Source organism: Ambystoma mexicanum, chromosome 5q, assembly GCF_040938575.1.
Source record: "Ambystoma mexicanum isolate Mex_15411 chromosome 5q, UKY_AmexF1_1, whole genome shotgun sequence".
In the NCBI taxonomy this organism is placed as follows: Eukaryota; Metazoa; Chordata; class Amphibia; order Caudata; family Ambystomatidae; genus Ambystoma; species Ambystoma mexicanum.
In genome coordinates, this window is record NC_090933.1 from 1,273,468,967 (window position 1) to 1,273,490,992 (window position 22,026).

At 45.8% G+C, this 22,026-nt stretch overlaps 1 protein-coding gene across 4 annotated transcripts in view; it reads left to right on the top strand.

Moving 5' to 3' along the window:
* RECQL4 (RecQ like helicase 4) overlaps nt 1–22,026 on the top strand; it is a 409,056-nt gene that overhangs the window by 130,603 nt on the left and 256,427 nt on the right. For all 4 annotated transcript variants that reach the window (XR_011278686.1, XR_011278685.1, XM_069621818.1 and 1 more), the window contains exons 10-11: nt 13,865–14,017; nt 14,647–14,739. Coding sequence is in view for 2 of the 4 variants with exons in the window: in XM_069621818.1 (XP_069477919.1) it covers nt 13,865–14,017; nt 14,647–14,739 (246 nt within the window). In the remaining 2 variants the exon portion in view is untranslated. The remainder of the gene's footprint in view (nt 1–13,864; nt 14,018–14,646; nt 14,740–22,026) is intronic.

A 22,026-nucleotide genomic window follows, 5' to 3' on the forward strand; every position in this document is an offset into this window, starting at 1 on the left:
AGGTATTGAGGCCCAGGGCCCCAGAAGGCCTTGTGGACAATGCAGAGGATCTTGAACTTAATCCTTGCAGCCACTGCAGAGATTTCAGTGCTGGAGAGATACAATCTCTGGGCTTGAGGCCAAGGACAAGTCTTGCACTCCTGTTCTGGATGAGTTGCAGAGGGCGGAGAGTAGAACCAGGCAGATTTAGAAAGAGTCTGTTACAGTAGTCCAGCCTAGAGAGAACCAGAGCTCTAGAGACAGTGAGCTTCTGGGGGAAGGAGAGGAAAGGAAGAATGCCTTTGAGGAGGTGCAGTTGGTAGTTCGACTTCTTAGAGATGTCAGAGATGTGAGGAGAAAAGGAGTCTGGAGCCGAAGAGGACACTGAGGTTCTTGGCCTCACAGGTAGGACCAGGAAGAGGGCCAAGGGGAGGCCGGTCAGAGAGTGACAGGAAAGGAGGGTACAGGTGTGCCGATGATGAGAATCTTCGTTTACTGGCATTAAGGCAGAGCTCGTTGGCAGCACACCACTCCTGGATAGCAGACAGACAGAGATGAGAGAAGGAGAAGAGGTGGCAGAAGGGAACCTGAAAACAAACTGAGTATCATCAGCATACCACTGAAAGTTGGAGCAGAGGGCAGCAATGCGGTGGGCGAGAGGTGCCAGGTATTGGTTGAACAGCTAGAGAGAGGTTAGACCCCTGGTGAACACCATAGGTTGAGAGTTAGAGGGCTTGATCGATGATAACCAGGTTATCGCGGAGACGATTTAACAGGATGCCATGGTTAACCGTGTCAAAGGCAGACGAGAGATCAAGTAAGATGAGGACAGAGGGGAGATTAAAATCAAGGCTAGAGAGCAGGTCTTCACGGATGTTCAGGAGAGCAGTTTCTGTGCTGGGAGATGGCCAGCTTTTCCAGGAATTTGCCCATGATAGGAGTGATGGAGATCGGGCGATAGTTAGCCGGGCAGGAGGGGCTGGTTTAGGTTTTCTTGAGAAGACTGTGCACAAGAGAGTGTTTCAGGGGGAGGGGGAAGGCTCCCGTGGGAAAGGAGTGGTTGCAGAAGTCAGCCAGGCCAGGAGCAAGGGTGTCAATGTGGTCCTTGATGGTTTTGGAAGAACAGGGAAGAACCTGTTTTGACGAGACTTTCAAAGATCAGACTTATCTAGAAACCTTGTCAGGGGAGAACAGAGGAAAGGAAGAGAAAGGGGGAGGAGAGCTTGCCACAGAGGGCCCGGAGGTAGAGGAGAGAGTAGAGGGAGGAGGGGGAGAGGACAAGAGGGTGGACAGGATGTCCTGTTTTTCTTTTTAGATGAAATGAGAAGACGGGGCCGTGCTGAAGAGAGGCTGCAGCAGGATTGGCCAGCTCCTTGCACATTTTAAAGAGTTTGGCTGAGTTGTTAGATGCTACAGAGACGCAGGCTTGGATGTGGGCTCTCTTCTTGGTGCGGACAGAGAGCCAGTATTGGCTTTGGAGCAGGCGACAGGCCATTTTGTCAGAGGGTGCGCAAGAAGCTAGCCATTTCCTCTCAGAAACCCTGCACTTGTGTTTAAGGGTGACGAGGTCAGAGTCATACCAGGATTTGCACTTGGCTTTGGGCTTCAAGCTGATCCTCATGACCGGGGCAAGAACATCAAGAGTATCAGAGATCGAAGAGTGGAGCATGGAAAGGTCTGTGTCGGGATGTGAGTCAGCCAGAGGAGGAGGAGGAGGAGGGGGAGAGAAAGTTGCGGTGAAAGCCTCAACTGACACACGTTTCATGGGTCGGATGATCGAGAACGTAGGTGGCAGTGCTGAAGTTGGCTTGGCCTGAGGGGTAGAGAGGGAGAGATGAGAGGAAACGAGAAAGTGATCACTTCAGGAGAGAGGAGTGGTGAGGAGGTAGAGAGGTGGAGGACTGAGGAGAGAACATCCAGAGTGTAACCTGCAGATGGAGTCGGGCCAGAGGGGAGAATAGAAAGAGAGAGCCGCAGAGGTTGCGAAAGAGCCCACAGGAGGGACAGGAAACATCCAGGTGGATGTTCAAGTCTTCAAGAAGGAGGAGTTGAGTGGTTGAGGCCAGGAGGGAGGAGGAGAGGTCCGCCTACTCAGAGAGGAAGGAGGTGAGCTGACCAGGTGGGCGATAAATAGTAAATAACAAGGGAGGGTCCTGGGAGACTCTCTGCCAGACATGAGTCCTGGTTACAAGAGCCTTACCCAGAGTCTTTAGCTCACTATCTCTCACAGAGAAGAAATATCCCAAACATATCAGTCTTTCCTGCCCTGGGGCAGTCCAGCACCGAAATGCTAGGCAATTCTCCTCTGAACAAGAGTACCAACAGCAACCCCAGACACGTGTTTCTATCTGGTTGAACCTCATCAGTAGGGTGTAGCTGTGCCTCTCTAAGAATAGTTAGCAAGGGTAAGAGAGTGACCAGGAGAGAGAGAGCCTGCAGACAAGGCATTTGAAAGAATCCACTCCAAGAAGATCAAGGCTACACCCCCTCCGGAACGGTTGGATCTGGGCGCAATGAGGATCTTGTAGCCATCAGGGAGGAGAGTGTCCAAGCTTGTGACAGAGCTGGCTGTGAACCATGTCTTGGTGAGACAGAGGACTACGAGATCAAGTTCTTCCAGGAGGCGGCAGATGTCGGAGGAGTGATTGACAGCTAAGCGAGAGTTAAGAGTGACAATATGGAGATGGTTGCCATACTTGAGAGACTTCTGAGAGGGGTACAAATCAGTGGTACATGCTGCAGAGGTGTAGAAGGAGACCGAGGGGGGGTGGGCAGAAGAGGAAGAAGGAGAGAACAAGGTAGCCAAGGAGGTGGCAGAGGGGGGAGCCAAGGAAGCTGAAGAAGGGAGAGAAGAGACAGCAGGAGAAGAAAGGAAATTGATGAGGCACGGGAAGCATCTATCAAAGAGGAGAAGGTTGGTCTGGGGACCTTGGACCAAGACGGTGCCATTCAGGTAAACATTAATGATGACCTTAGAGGAGTGGAAGGGGGCCAGAGGGGCCTCCCACCAGGTGCCACCATTAATGGGAGAAGAAGAGAGAAGAGAAAGGAGAGAGCACAGAGACCATATGAAGAGCCCATAGGTCTGGCGAGGGAACGACAAGTAGGATGTCAGTGAGTGTCTGTCTGGAAGAAGCACTGGTATAGGTGTCGGCAATAGGAAGGCCTGGGTTTGAGAACAGGATATCCTTTTTGAACTTCTTACTACCAGAATTAGTGAGGAAAGCAGAATAGTTGATAGAGAAGTAGTTTGAAAAGATGGGAGAAACAGATAGCACCATAGAGTAGGTGGGGGAAGAGGAGAGAGGAAGAGGTGTGGAGGGGAAAGGTGGGAGGGAGACTCTAGGGGAGGATACTAGAAGGGGTGCAAGCAGACGAGACATAACTGGACAAGACAACAGTGGAATGCTAAGTAGACAAAAGCTCAGATGGAAGAGCATGCAGAAAAGAAGGCAGTCTGGTAAGCAAATCAGGTTACCAGGGCATCGGGAACAGAGCAGTCATTAAAAAGAGAACCTAGAGGAGGGTGGAGTGCAGCAGAATACAGAACAATATACAAAAGAATGAAGCAATCGACAAATGTAAACCTAGAAGAAGGAAGAATGCAGCGGAACACAAAGCGCTACAAAGCAAAATAGGGCAGTCAATGAGGAAGAGCAAAGGAGTGCGTGGATGCTGGAGGCTGGAGAAGGGGGGGGCACGAGGCACGCACAGTCAAGGAGGCTCCGCTACGAGCGAACCGCGCACATACACGCGGGCGAGAACACAACTTTTACAAATGCACAACGTACTGAAACACGGTGCTCCCGTCCTCACCCCAGCACCGGAGTAGTTGCTGCCATTGTCCGATGATGGTGAGGATGGCCTGTGGGGACAGAGGAAGTAAACACATGTTGGTGCATACTTACCAGCTGTCTGAGCAGGGGTTCGGGCCCTGGGTGTAATGCAGGATTATCATTCAGGACTGGTACAATATTGGTAAGCAGAAATACACTCACCAGGCACTGAGTCCCTCGACCTGGATCCAGGAAAGCAGCACAGACGAGATTGAAAAGCCTCCTGACAATCTACCTCCATCCCGCTGGTGAATAGCCAGGAAGGAGTGAGAAAGCCAGGGAAACCCACTGGGGAATAAAGCCCTGCTTGATTCTAGGAGATGCATGTCCTTGAAGCTGAAGTGTTGGTGAAGACTTCAAGTAGTGGTCAAATGGAGAACAGTATGGAGAACAGTATCTAGCGGTGAACAGATAGAAAAGAAGTTACGTTTTAGATAAGTTAGTCTGAATAATAGAAGGCCAAGCGTAGGTTCAGATAGTAGCATGGAAGAGGATTTTACCAGAAGCATATGATCTCAGAGATGTAGGTCGTGTGTTAGTATAGAGGAGCAGAGATGTTAGTAATTTCCCCATCAGTAGTGTTTTTGTAGAACTGCTATCCTCGTTAAAGGCGCACTCAAAGTGAAAGTCACTGCTGAAACAAGCAAAGGCAATAGGGCCCAGAGTTGAGCATCAACCGCACATTCTCCGCTGTGAACGAAGATGGCATTGCAGGTTGTTGTGGCAACAGCGGGATACGAGGATCTGGAACTACGAAGATAGTAAGTGTAAAATAATGTACATGATGCCGTTTCAAGCTGTCTATACCGAATGAGGTAATGACACGTACCGATCTGAGACTTCTCAAAAGGAATCTTAGAAGGTACCGAAAACTGCGGTGTGCGCTCGGAAATGGGAATCAACAGAACAGCTTTCCCTATGAACAAAGACCGCAAATTAGGATAGACAATCATTAACAAACACAAGTTGGTAAACAAAAAAGAACTCTGGTAGGTACAGACAAACTCATGGAGCGTTGAAAGGAGAAGAGTAGCAACACGCTGAGGCGCGGTTCCAGATGCATGTTTCTGGCAATAGAGGCAGAGACACACAGAGGAGGAGGAGGAGGAGGAGGAGGAGGAGGAGGAGGAGGAGCAGGAGGAGCAAGGCTGGAACGTTGCCGGCAACACGGGCTGCCATGTTGGAAGGAGCAATACTGGAAATGCCGATACGAGACCTTGTACTAGCCATGATACTGGGACCTCCTGGTCCGAACAGGCCCAAACAGGAATTGCCCTTTTCTTCGTCTGCCCTTCGCTTCAGACGTCCGGCGAGAGACACCCTTGATCTAAGAGCAGAAAGAAGAGGCAGGCCTAAGAAGGTGGGGGGGGCTTAGGCCCGGTGACCTAGATCCACTTGCACCTGCTCCCTATCTGCATCTCGATCCCCCCCAAAATCAACTAGGAAAAAAAACTCCAATGCGCACTCATCAATGTACGCTCCCTACCCGCGCACACAACAGAGATCCACAACCTCATTACTGACCTTGACCTAGACATACTAGCCGTAACCGAGACCTGGCTACACAAAGCCTCAGGGCCAACTATCTGCCAAACTCTACCACCAGGGTACATCATCCTGCGTCAAGAGAGAACATCCAGTAAAGGAGGAGGGGTCGCCCTAATCATCAGAGAAGCCCTCAACGCCAGACAGTCAAATACTATTGAAACTGAGAACTTCGACTCCCTATCAGTCAAACTGACTCCCTCGCCAAACATCACTATAACAATACACATTGTATATAGCCCGCCAGGCCCAACACTCGACTTCCAATCAAACATTACCCACATCCTAGGTTACAACCTGAAAGCTAACTCAAAAGTCATCCTTTTAGGTGACCTCAACCTGTGCTATAAAGACCCAAAAGACATAAAAAGCAAAGCCCTTGCTAAAGCCCTATCAGACCTAGGCTTCACTCAACGAGTAATGGACCCCACCCACACCAAAGGCCAAATCCTTGATTGGATTGCTGATCACAACTGTGTAGCCGACATCAGCTCCAACACCCACAGGCCATGGACAGATTACCACCTACTACACTTCTTCATACCAGTAAAAGCAGTAGGGAACCCCCACCCACCCGCACTAGCTACCATGGTAAGATCAAAAAACTGCTCACCGCGTATAGAATTATCCCACTCCTGGAAACCTCAGCACTTGCTCACCCCACCTCCAAAGACCCTACTATATTAGTTGAGATCTATAACAAGACCGTAAAAGACATAATAGAAAGGGTAGTGCCACTAGAAAAGAAAAAAGCAAAAAAAATACTCCATGCTAACTCTTGGTTCACCCAAGAACTCAAGGATACACGCACAGCCAAAAGAACAGCACTAACCGCATGGCAAAATAACCCCTCCACCACCACAAGAGACTCTTACCTCACTCTCGCCAAACAATACAAGAAAGCCATATCCACAGCTAAAGCAGCTACATACAATACCAGAATTGAGAAAGCCAACTCAGTCTAGAGAGCTATTCTCTATATATAAGGAGCTTACCATCCCTACCATCTCTGCTCAACCCACCGAGAAAAACGCCACATGGTGCAACAACATCCAACACGCCATGCTAAACAAAATTAATACACTCAAAAACAAAATCAAAACCCAATTTGACAAACTTCCCAAACCCAATACTATACCCAAACAAGGCACAGACAAGCTAGACCTACACAACTGTAGCAAACCCCCCAACTCCTTCACCTTCAGAGAAGTAACCACCCCGAAGTGCTCCACATCATGAAGCACATTAAACCATCAATATGTAAAGGCGACATATGCCCAGCTAACTTAATCAAAGACTGTGCTACAACACTTGCCCCTTTCATCACCTCCTTCATCAACGCATCCTTTGCTGCCAACACCGTCCCAACCACCCTCAAGGAAGCTTGGGTACGGCCCCTACTAAAAAAACCTCCCTCGACCCAGATTCTCCCAACAACTACCGCCCCATCACCACAGTGCCATTTCTACTGAAAATTCTAGATAAAGCTGCATATCTACAGATTCAATCTTACCTGGAAGCACACAACATCCTCGGAAAAAGACAATCAGGTTTCCGCCCCCGCTACGGCACAGAATCTGCCTTACTTGACCTCAAGAACCAACTACTCAAAAACATGGACAAAGGCAAAACCTTGCTCCTCCTACTCCTTGACCTCTCGGCAGCCTTTGACCTGGTTGACCACAAGATCCTATGTAAGCATCTCACCGACACAGCCCACTTCTCTAACAAAGCCACCGCATGGATCACCTCCTTCCTGGATGGTCGAGCCATGACAGTTTTCTCTGACCAAGCATCTTCCCTACCGTCACCCATCGAATGCGGTGTCCCACAAGGCTCATGCACCACCCCTACGCTATACAACCTCTTTACCCTCCCACTATTCATTGACCTAGAAGACTTTGGCATAGCCCTCACCAACTATGCTGACGAGACACAAGTTCTCATTCCCCCAACAGGCAACTATCGCCAAGACCTGAAAACCCTCCAAGACATATATGCCCGCATCCAGGCTTGGATGGCAATAAACGGTCTATGTCTAAATGGGGGGAAAAAACGAGATACTACTAGTAGGCCCCAAAGAAGCCCTAAAAAGACTTGACAACACATATAGCTCTTTCATTATCGAGGACACAATCATTCCAACTGCAGCCTCTGTGAAAACTTTAGGGGTATACTTGGACTCCACACTTTCCATGGACAGACAAGTCAGTGCCATCTCATCAGCAGCAGCTCTCACCTCGAAAACCATTAATGCAGTAAAACCATATCTTTCACAAAAGAACCGACTCAATATTGCCAGAGCCACAATATGTTCAAAATTAGACTACTGCAACATCCTGCTCCTCGGCACCTCTTCAAATAACATCAACGGCCTGCAAGTAGCACAAAACAATGCCCTCAGAGCGGCTCTCAGCATTGCCAAGAGAGAGCACATCACCCAAGCAAGAAGGGATGAACACTGGCTCCCAGTCAGAGAACGCATAACATCCAAAGCTCTCACAATCGTACACAGATGCATCACCCAAACCGCACCAGCATACCTAGTGGAAAGATTACACCAAGCACCGACCAACAGGCCAACTCGCAATCCCAGCATTTAACAGAGTGAAAGCTGGTGGATCTAGCTTTGAATTTCTAGCCCCCAAAGCATGGAACTCGCTACCACCCAATCTGAGAAGCGAAGAATCTCTCTCCACATTCAGGAAATCACTAAAAACAAGATTGTTCAACTAACTCTCAATTGCCTTGCTTGCCGCTCCGCCCAACGGCTCCCTTGTAACCTTGGAACCACAGGCTGCTAACCTGTACTAAGTTGAATATGATGTCTAACAGTGCCATGTTCCCTTGTAACCATGGAACTATGGCCGCTAACCTGCACTAAGTCGAATATTCTGTTATCAGCGCCACAATGCCTCGGGGCCGCTGGGCGCTTTATAAATCCAAATAAATAAAATAAAATGCTTATGGAAAATGCTTTGAACCCCCACCAAACATGGTTTTCTCACGTTGGCGACACAGATAGCCTTCTGTTCTCAGTCCTGAATGACCAGCAACTGGTGTGAAGGGCCCTAGCCATGTGCACTTTCACACTTCACTTTATGGATACTGGATCCTGTCTTCATTGTGCTGAGCTGTCCCCTTTGCAGTTTCCAACTCAAGATTTTTTAGCTTCATCTGCTAGGCTGTGTCTTTTTATTTCTGCTGCTTCATGTTTTCTTGAGGACTAGATAATGTCTTTACAGTTCACCGGCCGTTGCCGGGCCTATTGTGTCTGTTAGCTCAGCTCTTTGGAGATCCAGCTCCAACTAACAGGTTTTTGGATGCACCAATATGGAAATGGGAGGTACTTTGGTCCTTGAATCTTGTACTTTTCTCTGTCAACCACTGTACCATCTAAGTATTACATGATTGTGCAAAGCAGTCAGGCCTTTGTCAGGCAAACTGTTTTCCTCACTTTGCAGAGCTCTTTCAGCTCTTCGTCCTTCATGGAAGCCAGGGTCCGTTCTAAAATAGCCTCCATCCTTTTTAGTTACTTCCAAACTCCTGCCTAAGGGTGTGCATTTAAGTTGCTGGTGTCCTTTTTCTGACGTCCCACCGTTTCCACCAGATGTGACAAGGTTTTTTTTAGGCCATAGTTTAGGGTTTAGGAAGCTCAATCCACACCTAGATTGCACAGCTTCTTGGTATACGGCCTGACTCTCAAAGCCAAGGCTATACTCTCAAGAGGGCATCGGGGTTGTTAAAGGAGCATGGGCAACTGTAAATGCATTATAGGGATGGTGTTGCATGAACGCCCTACCGGTGCCCTTTTTGATTTTGAAAACAGAAGATGTAATACTCTGCACCAACCTGCATAGCATGTCATTCTAAGCAGATACAAGCCACAGAAATACTATCATGGGGTAAGTGATATTTGTCTCATAGATATGTCTTACAAACAAACCTATGTGACATGAACTGCGTGTGTTTGTGTATCACTATAAATGAGCATTGTCACCTCTAGAATATAGTTAAAGCATATTGGAATATACAAAACGTTAGTCTTTGCTTCACATATAGGAGTTATATTTTTAGCCTGCTATATTAGAGCTCCTCGTTCTCCAGAGTTAACTCATGCTTTCTGGGTGACACCTTCTAGCCAGGATCTGCTTTATGGTTCCATACTTTGATCCCTGTGTATATTCTACTCCATTTATAACCCAACTCTAAACGAGTTGGGCTTTATTTGAAATACTTTTCTGTATACAATGGAGAGTGAATCACCTGCCTTTTAAACAAGGAAAATTCCAAGATGTCATCCTTTGGGAGAATGGAATGCATGAGCTGTAGGAACCTCGGGGAGTCCACCAACTAGCAGTTAATGTACGTTAAACCTCTAAGAAAATCTCTCACACAAGTTCCATTTAATGTTTGTTTTTAATTCACTACTAGAGGCATGCAAAATGAAATGATAGCCCACTGTCTGTTTTCACTAGAGAAAAAAGATGGTGCCTTCTGGGGCATCTTCTCAGACTGCCTAGAGGTGCCACAACGAAAATGAAGAGCTGTATTAGGAACTCATGAGTTTGGGTTTACATAACCCCCAAGCAGTCTTGCAAGGATTTCCTATGCAGAGTACAGCAACATGACTGGTTGTTCTGAATTAATCTACCCAAACCTCTTTGAAGCCATACTAACACCTTACCTAAAATGAATGGGAACAAGGTCTGGTGGGTCAAATATTTAGGAAGCCCCTCGTGCAGGAGTATGTTGGTAACCTTAGTTCAAATAACGTGCAAAATAAAATGATACATTCTAAATCATCTGTCACTCTTCCATTGAACAATATGTACTACCTAACTATGGTTCTGTATGAAGGATCATACGCTGATGATTAGGTGTCAGGTCTGTAAGGCAATGTTGGGATTTCCCCTTATCCAAATGGAATGTGCCACTTGTATAAAAATCCCAGCAACTCAAAGAGTTTGTGTTTGGGACACAAAGTATTTCGACTTCCAAGACTACATTTTTGGCCGATTTCCTAAAGAGGGGCATCATTATTTAAAACTTGTAGAAGTTAAATCCAGCGTAACGATGGTAACGTGTGGAATCTATTTTGTATTGTCTACGGGAACTACAATGGTAAACTCCTGAAATCAAAACAATATGTTGGCTTGGCATTGGATAGGATGTAGCCATGAGAAAGTATTCTTTACTCTGTTAAGGGATGCATTTTTGTACTGTTTAGTATTGTACAGTACCCATTTTTGTACTGTTATTGTATAATAGCCTTATTATTAGGGTATTTACTTAGCGTGGACCTGGCTTCAGGAAGCATCAGATCGCTTTATAATCCTAGGGGGAAGAGAAGCAGAGAAAAAGGGAACGTGAGATAACAGGGACAGGCGAGGGCGGGCAATTGACGACAAGGGATCTACATGCAACTTGGGGAGCAGATCAGAGTGTCAGCGTGGGGAATGGAGGGACGGGAATATTACTAATTGTAGAAATACAATCCTGGGGGTTGTCTAAAACTGTTTTAACCTTTAGAGCAGTGGTCTCCAACCAGTAGATTGTGAGCTACTGGTAGCTCACCTGAGGCTTCCCAGTAGCTCTTGACCAGACCCCAAAATGAGCACTGTGTGTTTATTATGGTGTCTGAAGTTCTTGGGACTTTTCCCCTGCCCCTCCCACTCCTCTTCCTGTAAAATATACAGTCAAAAGCTGTGCGCACAGTGAGAGGAGGGGCAGCATCTGGGCTTGAAGCGCTTGGGCAGCGTCCCATCATGGGGTTAACTGTCACTAACAAAAGTAAATGGGAAATGTGTGTTGTGGCCATTGTCACCAAGAGGTGCAGATGATGGCGGATTAGAAAGGGCCTGGGTGCATAAATCTGCATGCTCTGTAAAACAAGGGCTGTGATTGTTTCAGTCTCAGTGTTTCTTTAGATTTTTTTAAGCTAGCATTACTTTGCATGCTGGTAATTGTAGGCTTTCAATGAGAATGGGGGAAATAAAGATACAGCTGTAATCGTTTTCTCAGCACGCGTCCTAGCTTGCAAGAAAAAATGTACACCTCGCTTTGTGTGTTCATGGTAAAACTGAATTATTACTTATATTTTCAGATATTGAGTTCATGGTTTTTAAAGCTCTGGCACCCCAACTGTATTAAAGCTTAGGATGGAATATGGCGTGATATGGAGGAGCCCACCTCTATGGATGTCCCAAAACAGAAATTCAAGTGATAACTGCAATTTTACATTTAAGTACACATGCACAACTACTAGCTGTGCTGCATTCTGGTGCTTGTCCACTTACATTTATAAAACTAAACAGGAATGTAAAGTGACATGTCTATCAATACCAGCACTCAAAAAAACAATGTGAGATGTTTTCCAAAACGATAGTTGGAATTTAGTGGGAAATGTGAGCAGTGGTTTGCATACAGATATATATATATTGAAATGCATAGGATTAATATAGCTAAATGGGAGAATAATTAACAGGGCTGAGCCTTTTTGGCTATGTGCACAAATCGGGAGATCTATAGAGATCTATGGGGAACCTGTACACATGTTCAAATTCTGGCAAGGGATTTCCAGCCTTTTAACACTGGGCTGAAATGGTGCAATTTATGAGCACTCTTTTTGCTAAAAATTCAGCAAAACAGATAATTTACAAGTCATTGTCTAATACATGAACAATTCCAATATGTCGGAGAGTTGCATGTGCAAGCCAAGCACGGCCCATTGGTCATGCATCAGAATAACATGATTCCTGCAGGGAGAGGCAGCAATCCTGTGAGCTGTTCACTTTGATATTGCCTCCTTCATAAAAGGGAGCAGGGTGGCATGTCGCCATCCATTCTGAATAAGTAGCCTCTTGTTACAACCATACTCTTTGCTCAAAATGTTAATTTAAAGACTCATATGTTGTCTCATGTGTGCACGCTACACGTCCTCACTATGAAATGGAATGTTATTTTAGCCCTGCCATTCACACTATTATTTGCATATAACTGGATCACATGGCTTCCACATGTTTTTTTCAATCTTGCCAATTATTGACATAAAAACGTTTAAGGGAAATTACTTTTCCTGGGCTGACTTCTGTGACCTAGTGAGCAATGTTTATGAATGGGGTTATGCTAAACTTGAACTGGATTATATTTTTTGACAAAGCAGAATGTGGTATATGCTGGATTTTGTTTTGAAGCCGTATACCACATTTATTGACAAACTAGTCACATTGCAGACTCACCATCCAACAAAAGGCAAAAGATGTACCATTTCCATCCAGAGTGGGAAACAATTTATTTTGTTAAGAAGTTAAAAAACGCTCCTAGTTTCCCTAGTTAAGAGACAGCTCCTCTCTCTGTCTTGGCTTGCCAAGTGTCCCATCCACCTATGACTTGTATTTTTGTTACATCTATCTGTCTATCTGGCGCGCCGATGCCTGCGGACTTTCGGCACCTAACAAATAAATACATTTAATATTTTTGTTTTTAAAGTGTAAAAAGAAAATGTGCATCTTTAATCTACGGTGCCCAAGTTAAAGTGGGAATTAAATGGTAACATTGATAGCAATTTTGCAGTAATACACACAAAGTATGAAAATAATTTTCCAAAAAGAATTTGTCTGCGATTCTAAAAAGTAGGTAAACAAAATGTTGCAATCCAAATTTTACAGAGCCATCCTTCAAAGGGTGCTAATTATTTGATGAAAACTGTCCTGAATTTATGTTGCCATGACGGATGAGCAATCTCTATGGCTAAAAAGGTATCGGCACTATCAGCCAATGTGAGTGCCTGTCTCTGTGAATCTGCCTTTTTCAGACCAACTTCCTGAAATCAAAACGTTGATCCCGTCTGACAGCATCTGAGTGCTGTTGCTGTTCAAGCTTTACACCAGATTACTGAGCACTGGTAGATAAAATGCAGTATAAGCCTCCACACTGAATGTCACGATTACTACTTCTGATATGCTTAACAATTTTTAGGAAACTTCATCTAATAAAATAATCATAAAATAAACATGTACATACGGTATTCCTTTTATATATGAAGAGCAAATAAACTGCCTAAAAACATCTTGGTCGAAATTCTCATACTCCTGGATATCACCACCCTAGTAGCTCCCGCCTATTGGCCATTAACTACAAGTAGCTCTTGCCAACGAAAAGGTTGGAGACCCCTGCTTTAGAGTATTCCCTTCTTATATTTTATATGTATTGTTATATTTTGTTTGCAAATGTTACACAATGAACTAACGAATACAATGAATTTCTGGGTCATGTGCCAAGTGCATGGATCTCCTGCTGTAATCGAGCCTTTTGCTGAGCTTGTTTCTTGTACTCCTATTTTTCACCTTCCTCTCATATTGGGTACGCCACAGCCTTCTCTTCGTACGTGTTCAATGTATATTTAATGAGCTGCTGGCTCATTCTTTGTATATTCTTTCTGCAAGGAAAGAAGATATTTTGCTTATGATCTTCTTTCACTGATGCATATGATTTAATCGTAGTGCCCGCTGAATGTGATCACCCCCCAGAGGAGCCCCAAGAGGCAGAAGAAGCCCCCCTCCCGCTGGACGTCGTGAGGCCGTCTTACGAGCCCCCCGTAGCACCTCCACCCATGGAGCCTCTGTATCCGTTGGGGAAGGATGGGAAGGTGCAAGGTAAGCCCCATTCTAAGCATACTTTGGGGGTATGGGGATAATGACTTTATATACCTAAATGACAAATGTGAGCTGTTTTTTATAAAATAATTAATGGTGGCTTTAGAAAGTATGGTTTGGATGAAGGTGACCGGTTGTATAGTGGCTTGACATGGATGGGTTTGCAGCATCGCATACTAAAAAGGACTGCATAGGACAGTGGCGTGCCGATAAGCAGCTGGCACGTGGACAGGATGTTTTCTGATTTTGATTTTAGTATAATTAAACTATGATTGATGATTGTTTGTGTGGATGTGCCATGTTTTATTGTCGGTCTTACAGTATATAATAGACAGGTTTGTGTTTTTCAACTGCAGCTTGAATACTTTTGGTTTTTGAACGTTATTTGCACTTATTATTTAATGCCTTCCATAGAAATGCCAACTCTCCTACAACAAAGCTGCTTTCCCTCTACCTTAAGCGACTTTGACTGTTGCCCTCAAGCATATGTTCAAAGGATATTTACGAGTGGGCTTGTAAAGAATAGCCTGTGTCTTTTGAAGCATTATCCCCATTAGTGAAGAAGTGGAGGGGGTTAACTTTGCTGTGCTGATCACTCAAAATCTTTGCTCACTGTCTGTGTCCTGCAGATATCCCTCAAGAGGTATACACAGCCCTGTCCGAGATGGGCTACCGTTCTTTCCGACCAGGCCAGGAAATCGCAATCATGAGAATTCTTTCTGGTAAGGATACTCTTTCCCCACACCCCTCTGACTTGCTGCCACTGTGCTTGGTCACATCTGAGTTCTCATTCAATCTCTGTGCTCCCCTTTTTGTACTGACACCTGTAACGTGTATTGCAAAATAACAACCTGCCCCTCTCTATAATGGATTTACTTGCAACACTTTTCTAAAATCTGAAATTTTGGATTTACAAAATACATTATCAAAAAAGATTTCAACACTATACAATATTGACAATCAAAACTGACTAAATAGATATACACACACACACTTGGTGCTGTGTGATATATTGAGTTTTGGATATAGTTTCAGTATCGATATAGGCTGAGACAATATCACCAACATCGAGATGTATACATGTATCTTCTATATTGCTGCTATGAGCACGATGCACTTTAGACAGAGGTTTAACTGTAAATGCAATAACATTGTATAGAATGTTTCCGTTTGATTACAATATTGGCTGCCACAAGCACTACGCGCTTTCAACAGCTGCTGCTATTTGAATAGACGCAACATATTGTTAGCATTTTTACATCTTGGCACTGATCAGACTTCGGCACCACTGCTGCTATGAGCACGATGCATTGTAAACGGTTGATATTTTGCAAATGCTATCATGCAAGGGCAAGCACTATGCACCTTATGGTTTTAATGTACATAATTCTAACAGCCAATGCCATCAGGATAAGTATGTCAGTATGAATATGCTATACATCTTAGGTAAATGGATCTACATTTGTACTAGATCAACATGGCTGCCAGAAAAACTACAAGAAAGTGGATATGTTATTAGTCCCTTTTCTATACTTACCTCTGTCCTTGAACCTCGGATTTCCTAATTAAAATATGCACAGTGTGAGGGCTAAGTGGTTGTGATCAAGCAGCAAGAAAGCCGCGAAACGCGTCAGCGCCAGGAACTTGTTGCCATGGAATGGGAGCATTGTACTAATCTGATGATTTTATTTGCATTGCTTATGCTGTTATTCAAACATTCGGAAAGAACCTCAATTAAAGAAAGTGTGTTTTGTAAGAAAAATGGATCCTGATGTCTTGATGTCTTAAGCTAAGCAACCATAGCTCGCGCCACCACCGTGCACTGCTAAGACTAACACCCAGGACATCAAAGATGACATCACAAATATCATTAATGACATCACTGATGACATCACAAGTGCATTTAATTTTCATACAAGGGGTTGTGAATGTAATGTTGGCAAAAAAGTATCAGGGATTATCGGGAGATGTGTAATAAACTACATACTTCATCACGCAATGTAGTGTTCTAAAGAAAATTCCATTGCCGTGTTCTTTCTAGTACAGGAACCTACTCATACAGAAATGTAGGTATTGGCTGCAGCATATACCACAGAGGTGCTATATTTGTAATTTTCCAAAGTTATATAATAAAACGGTGAATGCTTCTGTATCAGACTTTTCCGGTCTGTGAAACATGTGCTAAGTAGCTAATAATACATCACTTACAACATATTTCTACTAATACACACAAAACATTAATAGACTACAATGCCTACAAATATGGGGCTTATATATGGCGAGTGAAGTAAGCAAACAAGAGGCAGTATCATTAGCAACTGTGTATGATCTACATGATTGTATTTGCGCACAAAAATGATTGCTGTGTTTCAGGCCTGCTTCCTCCTCTATATATGTACATCATAAGATGTGATTAAATTCTAAGGAAAGTAGTGTAAGAACATGTGAGAATAGCAATATCTATAAATGTAATACCTTTTGAAAGTAACGTTTCTGAATGTCAGTAAATAAACCCACCTGGCCTAGATATGGCAGTGAACAAAAAGAAGGGGCTAGACATGTGATGTCATCAGTGATGTCATCTTTGATGTCCTGGGTGTTAGTCTTAGCAGTGCACGGTGGTGGTGCGAGTTATGGTTGCTTAGCTTACCATAACTGGCGAATTTCAGGGCTTTTTCGATTTTAATTGTAACCATAGCATCCTTTTAACAACATTTTTTTACTGAATTCCATAGGTTTTTATTAGTGCAACTTAACCATCGCATCCCTTTTTAACAAAGTTTTTTCATTGAGAGAATATATATATATATATATATATATATATGTGTGTGCGTGTGTATGTTCGGAGTTGGCTCCAGCCCCATAACATCATCAGTCTGCGGTGTACTGGCGATGGTGAAATCTGACCAACCCCACCAATTTTCCCTGCACAGGGCGATTTCCCAATTGTACTATCAGGCCTTGACTAGGCCTGGCGACATTCATATTGAATGATGATTGGTCACCATCAATAATGCGCCTATGCACAATAGTTTCAGGCGCAACCAAGCTAGGGAGGGAGGACAGGACAAACGATCTTGCTAGGTCTAGTGCATTCAAGGTCGTGCAAGTTCCCAGACAGGAAGGACGAGGGAGGGGGAAACAAGTGTGCCCAGTCCATCAGGGGCCTGGGTTAAGTGCAGATGAGGTTGCCTCTCACGTGGAGTGCATTCCGAGTGCAGAAGTGCAAGGCAGAGTGCAAAAGGCCCGGAGGCAAGTCTAGGACTGGCGGGGGAACCTGGGACCTGTGTGGCTCTAGAGGTACACCAGGAGACCAGTCAGCAAAACTGAGCAGAATTGTAGAGGTACGCATGAGAGACAAGAAAGGGGGTTAGCACGGGAGAGCGAGAGAGAAAGAAGAAGATAAGGAAGGTCTTGAGGCCTTTCTGGAACTTGAGATCCATCTAAAGACGGAGCGAGGCAGGGAGGCTGTCCCAGAGGGAGGCACCTGCAGAGGATAAAGTTCTACCCACAAATCTCTGTTTGGAGAAACTGCTCACCTGCAGAGTGTTGGAAGAGGCCGAGCAGGGGGCACTAAAAGGGGAGTATTTAGGGAGAGGGCGTTGTAAGTATTGAGGACCTCAGCTCTAGAAGGCCTTGTGTACTATGCAGAGGGACTTTAACTTGATCCTTGCAGCCACTCTGGAGAGAGTGGAGAGATTTCAGCGCTGGAGAGATGCGGTCCTTGGGCTTGAGGCCAAGGATAAGTCTTGCGGTTCTGTTCTGGATAAGTTGAAGAAGTCGAAGAGTAGATGTAGGAAGATTGAGAAAGAGACTGTTGCTGTAGTCCAGTCTAGAGGGAACCAGAGCTCTGTAGACGGTGAGCCTCTGGGGGAAAGTATAGTCTCTGGTACCGCTAGTATATATATAATTACATATACCTGAAAGGAGTCAGGTTGGACACTTGTTGCCTTAAAGTAATATCCTTTATTCAGGTCCTAAACAGTGTAACAGAATGCGGAAACACAGTTATTTGGGTTGTTTACTGGGTCTTAGTTTCCGCAGGCCTCAGTTAAGGATGCCTCCTTTTCGTCCTCTGCAGCCAGTGTCTAATAAGCCAAGTGGTAACTCTTTTTCTCCTCTTCTTGACCCTCTAACTCCTTTCAAGTTCAGTTCGGGCACAAGAAGAGCAAAAACAAACATCAGTATTGTCGGTACCGGACCCTCTCCTCCCCCTGGCCAATCAATGGTTCCGTAGCAAGCCGCTGAACATGCAGTGTACCAGCTGGCCATGACCCCCGTACCCTCCTTAGGGGCATTCCCTCCCGTGAGTTGTACCGCTCCATGCACGGCCAGCTCTGATACGGGATACAGTGCTGTTCCGGAAGTGACTGGGACTGCTGCAGTGTCACCACGGGGGAGCAAGTGTGAAACGGATTGTCCTCTTCTTCCAGTCGGTAAGTAAGGTTTAACACCGTAGCGGCTACGAGTGGGTTGCCGGGTTGAACAGGGTCTAGTACGTTAGGTCAGGTTCTCGTCCTGTTGACCATGGAATCCAGGCATCTGGGTGGTATCATGAACTATTGGACACTCGCTGTGCGATTAGGGTTACAGGATAACTATCGCAACCTCACAAAGCTCCACCGAGGGACCAGGCTCTTCGGGCGGGTCTGCTGGCCATGACAGATTATCAGCCACCAGCTGGAATTTACCCGGCCTATGTACGGTAGAGTAGTCAAAAGGCTGGAGAGTAAGGAACCAACGCAGGACCCTATGGTTGGAGTCCTTCTGGAGGGCGAGCCACTTCAAAGGGGCATGGTCGGTGTACAGGGTAAAATGGTGTTTCAACAGGTAATTGGGCAGTGCTTAAACCGCCCACTTGATCAAGCACTCCTTCTCAATCATAGAGTATGGCAACTCATGGGGCAACAGCTTCCGACTAAAGAAGGCCAAATGAAGGGCACAGAGCCGAGGTCGCTCTCGTTGCCCTGAGACAGCACAGCACCCAACCCGCAATCAGAAGCATCAGGCTGGAAAGAAAATTGTTCGGAGTAGTCGGAGCAACGAAGTACAGGATGGCAGGAAACAGTTGATACCATAGTATTGAAGGCCTGGACAGCATCATCCCGTAAGATCCCTGGATGACTTGATCGAAGTGCATCAGTCAAAGGGGCTGCGATGGTAGAGAAGTGCGGGATGAAGCTGCGATAATAGCCCACGAAGCCCAGGAAGAGCCGGATCTCTCATCGTGGTGGGGATTGGTAACTACTGGATTGCCTGGATTTGATCAGTTTGAGGGTGTTTCACCACGCCCCCGACAGTGTAGCCCAGATATTTAGTAGTCTCCGCAGCTAGACAGGTCTTTTTGGGGTTTATGTGCAAACCGCCATCATTGAGGGCATTGACAACTTTTAGGAGATGTTCAAGGTGTTGTTCCCAAGAGGAGCTGCACACGACAATGTCATCTAGATAGGCAGCAGTATAGGGTTTGTGTGCCTGCAGGATTTTGTCCATCAGTGTCTGGTGCCCCATGTAGCCCAAAGGGAAGGACCGTAAACTGAAAAAGACCCTGAGGAGTAGAGAAAGCGATCTTTTCTTGATCATCTATGTCTAATTGGGATGTGCCAGTATCCCTTTGTTAGATCTATCATGCTGAGATACCTAGCCTACCCAAGGCTTTACAACAGTTCCTCTTCCTGTTGCATGGGATGAGCCTCAAAGTGGGATACAGCGTTCAACTGGCGGAAATCCATGCAAAACCTTGTTGTGCCGTTGGGTTTCGGGACTAACATGACAGGGGAACACCAGGCGCTCTTCATTGGTACTTTATACCCATTTCCAACATTTCGTTGTTTTCTTTAATTTCAGCTCTCTTGGCTTCGGGTATGCGAGTTGAGTCGGGCTATCTTGCCAGCTTCCGTTTGGATGGAACGTTTCCACTTGATCCGTCCGACCAGGTATGCCGTAAAAGACGAAAGCCACAGGGGATAGCGTCTTCAATAGCTCTTTCTGTTGGAACTTGGTCAACTGTTCTCCCAACGGTACGTCCCCGATATTAGTGTGACTTTTTGGAACCATCTGTTCTGGTAGGGATAACTAAATTGGATGCAACCAACACTAGGGCTGTAGGGTCCTGCAGAACATCAATAGATATGATCATTTGTATTTTAGCCCTATGATCCGGTTGCTCAACTTCATAATTTACTAGTCCCAGCACCCGGACAACTGTGTAAGGGCTGCTTCATTGAGTCAGTAGTTTGTTTTCACTAGTATGGAGCAATACTAATACCTTGTCCACTTTAAAGGAACGCACACAAGCGGTTTTGTTATATTGTTCTTCCTGTTGTAACTGTGCTCACGCCAATTGGTCCCAGGCCAACTCTCTTAGATGGCCCAGGTGGTCCCAGAGATCACATACGTAATCCGTTGTTGGTTTCTTCCTGTGTTTCCTTTGACTCTTTTTGCACATCCAGGGTGGTTCTGGGGTGTCTTCCAAACAAATGTTTGACAGGGGAAAACCCGGTGGAAGACTGAGGGGAGTCCCGGAGGACCATTAGAACACAGGGTAATGCTTAGTCCCAGCAAAGACCACTAGGTCCTGTTGCTCATCTGAGCATTTGCTTTTTTGTTTTGTTATACCTCTCGTCAAGGCCATCAGTTTGGGGAATGGTATATGGTGGTCTTTAGGTGTTGGATACCCAAGGTTTACAGACCTGTTTCATGACAAAAATATAAATGACTGCCTTGGTCTGTGATGACCTGCTGAGGTATCCCCAACCGGGTGTAAGAAGGCATCAGCACATTGCAAACTTGTCTAGCCGAGGTACCCCTCAGGGGAAACGCTTCTGGATATCTAGTCGCGTAATCCATGACTACTAACAGGTACCGATAGCCTCGGCTGCTGGGCTCCAGGAACCCTACCATGTCCATCCCAATCCTCTGGAAGGGTACCCTTATGAGGGGCATTCTTTGCAAGGGGGCTTTGGGAGGGCACTTGTTTTCTGGCAGATAGGGCAGGTTTGCCAGTAGTCAGCAACATCGGCATATATGCTGGGCCAGAGGAACCCTTGCAAGAGCCTTTTTTGCGTCATTGTTTCCGCCATATGTACCTCGGTGGCCTGATCATGGTCAAGCTAGATGAGTACCTTCCGGCAGGACCGTGGGACTAGTAGTTGATCCTTCTCAACGTGATTCAAACTGCTGGCGACTCTATACAGCAAGCCATTTCTTTCTTTGAAATAAGGATATGAGGGGGTTCCAGTTATAGGAACCTCAGCCTGTTCTCGGGCTCTCTTAAGGGTCTCCTCTGTCTCTGTTTCGGTCCGGAATGAAGGCTGGTGTTGCTTCTAACTTCCAATCCACTAGGCCGATATGATGGTGGGCTTTCCTCCATGTGGCCTTTAGTAGCCCCTTAGCGGAAGAACAGGTTTTATGTGGCCTGTGGTGTGGGCAGCTCGATATCAGAATAAGGAGCACTTCGTAGCCACTCAGTCATGGTGAGTATCTGGGCAAAACCTGAAATGTCGGTGCCGAGTGGAACCATAGCAGGCAGGGTTGGGATTACTGTAGCCCTTATTTGTTTCAATGTTACAGGGAGCCCCAATGTAACGTCCCTGGATGGATATATATTTACGTCCCCATGTACACACTTCACCGGTATTGCTTTATAGGGATTGTTCCCCTTATCACTTGGGGAAGTTTTGCGATCTGCCGACTGCCGCTGGCTATCATTGCCTGGGCAGGTCGTCCGTCCGCTGTGACTTCAATGGTATACGACGGTATTCCTGGTTGTGTAGAGCCCCACAGGCTCATCCTTAACGTTTTTGGCTCAAAGGCAGGCAATATACCCCCACTCGCCACATTCGAAACAGTGTGGCTGATGTGGTTTGTACGTGGGACCCCCGAGAGTGGCTCGTTTTTCAGGCCGGGACTTGGGTTTGCTCTGTGTCCATCCTGGAGGGCCGTTTATGCTGAAAGTCGCTTCATTGTAGGGCTTACCCGAGCGGCTGTGAAAACTCTAGATAGTCTGG